This window comes from Silurus aristotelis (assembly GCF_946808225.1).
Source record: "Silurus aristotelis genome assembly, chromosome: 3".
NCBI lineage: Eukaryota > Metazoa > Chordata > Actinopteri > Siluriformes > Siluridae > Silurus > Silurus aristotelis.
In genome coordinates, this window is record NC_139576.1 from 1,572,246 (window position 1) to 1,579,245 (window position 7,000).

The following is a 7,000-nucleotide window of genomic DNA, read 5'->3' on the forward strand; positions in this document are numbered from 1 at the left end:
ACGGGATCGTCACGTTACAGCCTGCAAACGCACAAAACACAAATCAGACCATGTGAAAAACTACAGACAAACTACAGATTAGAATAACAACTGCATGACAAAAATGCACAAAACTACACACTAACTACAGACCAAATGTAGAAAGATTACACACCAACTACAAATAAAACTACACAAACTATAGACAACTGCACAAAACTACACATCAACTATAGATAGAAATTCACAGAAACTACAGAAACATGCACAACACTACACACCAACTACAGATAAAATGTACAAACTACAACTACTACAAACAAACAAAATAAACGCTCAATTCTATACATAAAATACAGAAACAACTGATACAACGATCACAGATAAAACCACAAAACTACAGACAATCACACAACTACACAACAACTACAGATACAAATGCAGAAAACTACACAGGCACAAAACTACACAAAAACCACAGACAACTGCACAAAACTACACGTCAACTATAGATAGAAACTCACAAAAACTACAGACAAACATGCACAACACTACACACCAACTAGATATGAACATGCCCAAAACTACACAACAACTAATTATAAGTAGGGGTGAAGGATAAAATTGTCTGTGATAATATCGTCATTGTCGTTTTAACGATGCCAAACAAATCACACCTGCAGAGTGCACGCTGACATCACGTGATAAAGTCTAGCAGATGAGACTCACGTGTTCCTTTACTGCATGATCCAGTCTATTAAAATACTACTTTTTAAAATGATCACAACATTCAAGAAATGGGGCAACAAATGTGTACATTTATATAATTATATTTAGTTTATCAATATTACTCCGTGAAGGCTATTTTATTTCTTTAAAATACAGCATGATTACAAATGTGATATTGATTTTACACAGCCGTTAAATAAATAAGAGGTTAATATTAAGATTTATAACTTTTAGACACCACATTGCCTGTTTTTGCGTGTTTTCACCTACAAAAATAGTCCAAACAAAGCTACAGCACTGTTTTGTGTCTCTGAGCAACTCTTTGGTTCCTGAATGAATCACTCGTTTAAATGATTCGGTTCAATCGCAATGACTCACTTATTAACAGTGTTTTGCTGCCACCTACTGGCGGCTTTCAACTTCACATTTAAAGTATTTTCTTATTTTTAAATCTTATGTGTAAAATATCAAAACATTATTTGTGCATTTGTAAGTGCAGGTTGAAGCATTATATGTCACTCTGAGCTGCAGTAAACAGTGTTTAAATACATCTAAATGCCACTTTAGATGCAGCTTGTTTCCTCTGCATTGCAAAGATCAATTATTGATCATTTCATTTGCTTGGTAACAGACAAAATGTCTCATTTTTTGACTGATTAAATGTTAGAATTTGACTCCAGATGGTGCCGCTTTGAGAAAAATGGCTTTATGAAGCACAGCGTCCAGCACAATAACACACTCAGTAATATGTCATCTAATTATCATTATCAATAAACAATTATCGATAAAAAATATTGAGATTTGATCGTTTCGGCAAAATCGGTAACCCCCTATACAAAACTACAGATAAATATGCATGACATTACATTAAAACTACAGACAAAAAAACAAACAAAACTACACGGAATTTAAATGGAAATACTAGGACTACAGACTACAGATAAAACTACGTGGGGGGGGGGGTAAACTACAAATATATTGTATAAAGTAATATTGAATCACATAAAACTACAGATTGGCTTTGGACAAACAGACAGACAGACAGACAGACAGACAGACAGACAGACAGACAGACAGACAGACAGACAGACAGACAGACAGAGATGTACCCAGGATGGTGATGGATGGTGTGAGTTTTCCGTCTCTGAACAGAGTCTCGCTGTCGATTTTGGCGTAGGGGTCGTTTGGATTGGGATCACTTGGGGTTCCTTCCACTCTCGCCCACTTCCCAATAGTGCTGTCCCACCCGATTATACTGTTCAAAACACAGCTGTGGTCCTACACACACACACACACACACACACACACACACACACACACACACACACACACACACACGTTATCATGATTGCGATATATTATATATCCCATATCCCCTATATTTTTAAAAAAGAGTGAGAAAATGCCTGTAAGGTGGCGCCGTGAAGGATGATGGACTCTCGGACTCGAACCCCGGCTCCAATCGTCACTCCGGTTCCTATGGACACGTTTGGACCCAACTGTGAGAACAAATCACAATTCAGAAATGAATTCTCAATAATCTGAACCCCACATTCAGCACATACACCTGCAGTGGTCAGGAGAAGATTACTGTAGTTTAGGATTTAACTGAATAGGATTGATGGAGGGTGCACTTTCTTCTGCACTATGAGTGTGGTAATAATGAAGTCTCCTGTAGATGATATTCAGGACGTACCACAGCACTGGGATCGATGTTGGCCGTCGGATGGATGTAAACGTTTCCTGAAAATCAGATATATAATGAGGATTGAGGTCAGTTGATGTGTTGATAGAGGGTTTTAAACACACACACACACACACACACACACACACACACACACACACACACAGTTTATACACTATGGGTAACATGTCTATTAGGCGAGCCTTAAATACATGTTTTAAGTCCAGTATGGATAAATCCCATCCCATCGCTGAAAAATGAAATGTGTTTCAAGTCTGTGGTACAAACCGCAAAAACTCATTTAAAGTCATAATACAGCAAATGATATTTGGAGAACTATACTTGCAATATACCTCCAAAATACTAAATCAGGCTCCGTTTATGTGTCGATATTAATTCCAGGTGAGCGTTCACACTACAGCAGAGGTTGTGACCCAGTAGTGGGATGTGCATGTGGAAGAGTCTTCGTAAGAACGTTCTGGAGAAAGTGTCTACAGATACTGTATGATGTGTAGCCGCTATCCAAATTTACACACAGCACCATTTCTGGCAACACACACTCATTTCTACACCTCTAACAGGTTCAGCTGGAGGAATCACCCCCTCCAATCCTGTGCTTTCGAGGAATACAGGAATATGTGCAGGTCAAATATCTTACTGAAACTAATATACCGTAATTTTTCCGGACTATTAAACGCACGAATATAAGCCACACCCACTGAATTTGACAAAGATGTTTATTTTGAACATAAATAAGCCGCACCTGTCTATAAGCCGCACCTGTCTATAAGCCGCACCTGTCTATAAGCCGCATGTCTACACTGAAACTAATGAACTTTACACAGGCTTTAATGAAAGTCAGTGTCTGTTACACGGCTTGTATCTAAACAGTAGCAGACCAAGAAAGTCATTGTTCACTGTCTTCCTCCTTCCTTTCACAACTATTTCTCTCGGGAGTTTATCTTTCGGCATCGTCGTGCGTTTAAAAATCACCATCGGTGAATCTTTTCTCCCGATGCCGTGCAGCTCAGAACACAGGTGAAGTGTGTTTTCATGCCCGGTTGTTTTCAGCGTGACGAATGATTCACATTTCCTGTAGACAGTCCGAGTGAGCGACAGGTCAAACGTCAGAGGAACATCATCCATATTTATGATGTGGTGCGGCCCGATTCAGTGGGAGCGCATCTGATTTAATATAAAGAGTTTCATTGGTTCACCTGAATCCGTTCAGCGATTTCATTGGTCTGATGTTATGGGGTTCAGTTTTTTGGCTTGAAGTTTTTGAAACCGGGAAAAATCCATAAATTAGCCACTTCATTGTTTAAGCCACGGAGTTCAAAGCGTTCAAAAGTAGCAGCTTATAGTCCGGAAAATACGGTAATATAAAACATATACAGTAGTGCAGGTGTATGGAGTCATTAAGCAACCTGAGCAGTTAAACAATCACCGATTACTCTGGGTCCTCCATCCTTATTGGTGGCCAGTCTCTCCGTGTGGGTCTTATGGTACTGGTTCAGATAGAGCCGACTGGCATAGATAGCTGATCTGATGAACGAGGGACAAAAGAAAAGACAAAAATCACCATTGGTGTTCAAAAGGTTCAAGAACAGTCCAATCAAAAGCATAATAATTAATACTGTATATACACGATGTGGACAAAAGTATTGGGACACCTGACTTTCCCAGTCATATGTGTTTTCTCTCTAAATTTGTATTACACAGGATCTCCCAATGAAGATCTGCGTTGGAGTGGAAGATCTCCTGCTAAAGAGCTATTGAACACCTTTGGGATTAATGAATCTTTACAAACTCTAGTGCAACATCAGTCCAGAAGAGTTTATTATTACAGCAAATGTGAAAAGAGGTGTTTAAAATATTACGCAGGTGTCAGGTGTCCACAAACCTTTGATCTGTATAATGAGACTGAATGTGTATCTGCAGTGTAGATGAATCATCGGGATATCTTACACACACACACACACACACACACACACACACACACACACACACACACACACACACACACATCACACAGGCATCATTCACATAAAACAGCACTTGATGCAGTGCAGCATTATAAAATATGTTTTGGATGAGGATGAGGATGAGGAGGAGGATGAGAAGGAGGATGAGGATGAGGACTCACCCTGCAGATTTAATCTGACTCCAGAATCGGTTCGTTTTGTACACGTACAGTTTCTTCTGAGCTGCAAGAGCCGTGAAAATATCCTGCTCCAGACGGATCACTTCAGCTCTCTGCCAGCCGTTAGACTGCTCGTCTCTGCAACACACACACACACACACACACACACACACACACACACACACACACACATTACACACGCATTACATGCAAAAAGGGAGAAAAAAAAGAAAAATATTATTTGTTAAATGGATTGTGTCTTCCAGAGTCGTCATCATCTTTCCACACGAATGCACATTTCCTGATCAAATAACTGGATGGTGTACAAGCCCCGCCCCCAAAAACAACCTCAAAGTGCTACAACCATTAAAGGAACATGAAAAGGTGTGTTTTTTAGAAGTGAGGGACAAACAAGCGAACATTCGGTGTCATTTACTTTCATTCTGCCTGTCCCAATACTTTTGATTACCTCCAAAACACCATGTTTTCATGTGGCATGTGGTAACGCCTTAATCTTACATAATAAAAGCTGAAACCTCAAATGATTTCCCGGGAGCACGTGGTCTACATTTACCATCTATTCATGGGATTTATATTTCTATAAAAACGCCAGGCATTACAGAGCGGTCTCACACACACACACACACACACACACACACACACACACACACACACACACACACAATTATGACTTACCCCTCATATGGACACCTGATGATGGAAAATCATCAGCCATAACGAACAAAAAGAAAATATACAGGAGGAATAAATGCATAAGGAAACAAAAATTAATGAAATAATGGATGTATGAGAGAGAGAGCGAGAGAGAGAGAGAGAGAGAGAGAGAGAGAGAGAGAGAGAGAGAGAGAGAGAGAGAGAGAGAGAGAGAGAGAGAGTGTGTTTCACTCACAGCATCAGGTCCTGCTGGTTCTTCTGAAACACTGCTCCGATGTGCTGGAAGATCTCTGGAGTGAAAAGATAAATCCCACAGTTGATGATGTCGCTGACAAACGTGCTCGGCTTCTCCACATAGTGCAAAACCTGCAAAGGAAGAACATCAACAAGGTCTCCTACCTCAGCTTGATCTCACACACACACACACACACACACACACACACACACACACACACACACACACACACTATTCACCTCATTGGTTTGTTCGTTCTCCACAATGCAGCCGTAGTTCAGTGACTGTTTCCTGTTGGCCTGCGAACACACACACACACACACACACACACACACACACACACACACACACACACACACAGATGCAGTCTATAGACCAGCTCATGTTTCTTCATGTGTGTGAAGGTCGTGGTTCAGACACTAATTTTAAACCCAGTCGTCTACTCAGAAAACATCTGGAGCTGAACTACAGTAATGTGTGTGTGTGTGTGTGTGTGTGTGTGTGTGTGTGTGTGTGTGTGTGTGTGTGTGTGTGTGTGAGAAAGAGAGAGAAGGGATTACTGTGGTAGCGAGAAGGATGAAGCTCTGAGCGTCTCCGTGCTCCTTCTGGAATCGCAGCATGTCCTCCAAAGGAAACTCTGAGCAAACGTCTGCGTTCAGGATAAAAAAGTGCTGAGGAGAACCTGAGAGGATCTGATCTCTGAAGTGATAGACTCCTCCTCCTGTTCCCAGAGCAGTGTACTCCTGCAGATACCTCCACACCAACACACACAAACACAGGGATACATCATCGTCATCATCACACACATCACAGTCTCTCAGAAATAAAGAGACGTCTTTTTTAGGAAAGGTCTTGTATATTTGAGAGACACAATGTTAACTCCAGACTGCATCTATTTCAATAAGATGACTTTGCAGAAGAAGAGTCTGGGTGCTGAACTGACCCGTCTGGAGTCTAGACCTTTACCATTTGGTGCATCATAAAACAAAAAACACAACAAAGGAAACCCAGAACAGTTGAGCAGGTAGTGGAGCACTTTTTTAAAGCTGGCAATAGAAACAGGGATTTAGGGGGAGTGGTGGCTCCAGTGGTTAAGGCGCTGGATTACTGATCGGAAGGTCGGGGGTTCAAGCCCCGGTAGTGCTAAGCTGCCACTCTTGGGCCCTTGAGCAAGGCCCTTAACCCTCTGTGTGCTCCAGGGGCGCCGTATCATGGCCGACCCTGCGCTCTGACCCCAGCTTCCAAGCAAGCTGGGATATGCGAAGAACAACATTTCACTGTGCTGTAATGTATATGTGACAAATAAAGGCTATTCTATTCTGGCTATTCTATCATCATATATGTGCGTTGACTTTTTTAACGCACTGCATTTTTACAGTTCTTCCGGTTTCCCTGTCTGGATGCCGAACACAGACTACTGACACCTGCTGGTAGTAGAAAGTAATGTTCTCTCATGCAAGCAGTGAATGTATACACTCTTGTATACTGTATTGGTGTGTCAGATGCGCCTGTCTGATAATCTGCAGCACAATCGAGCTGAGCAATGCTGATTAAT

The 7,000-nt window shown here is 41.2% G+C and overlaps 2 protein-coding genes across 2 annotated transcripts in view; one reads left to right on the forward strand and one right to left on the reverse strand.

The window, feature by feature from the left end:
- gmppaa (GDP-mannose pyrophosphorylase Aa) overlaps nucleotides 1-6,515 on the reverse strand; it is a 7,328-nt gene extending 813 nt beyond the window's left edge. Inside the window, exons 1-9 of the mRNA XM_083536121.1 lie at nucleotides 6,006-6,515; nucleotides 5,685-5,744; nucleotides 5,446-5,576; nucleotides 4,539-4,673; nucleotides 3,840-3,937; nucleotides 2,405-2,451; nucleotides 2,115-2,207; nucleotides 1,818-1,986; nucleotides 1-21 (exon numbers count right to left, since the gene is read on the reverse strand). The exon at nucleotides 1-21 is cut by the window's left edge and continues 813 nt beyond it. Coding sequence (XP_083392247.1) covers nucleotides 1-21; nucleotides 1,818-1,986; nucleotides 2,115-2,207; nucleotides 2,405-2,451; nucleotides 3,840-3,937; nucleotides 4,539-4,673; nucleotides 5,446-5,576; nucleotides 5,685-5,744; nucleotides 6,006-6,065 — 814 coding nt within the window. The 5' untranslated portion in view covers nucleotides 6,066-6,515. The remainder of the gene's footprint in view (nucleotides 22-1,817; nucleotides 1,987-2,114; nucleotides 2,208-2,404; nucleotides 2,452-3,839; nucleotides 3,938-4,538; nucleotides 4,674-5,445; nucleotides 5,577-5,684; nucleotides 5,745-6,005) is intronic.
- LOC310723282 (rac GTPase-activating protein 1) overlaps nucleotides 1-7,000 on the forward strand; it is a 57,838-nt gene that overhangs the window by 18,849 nt on the left and 31,989 nt on the right. The window lies entirely within an intron of this gene.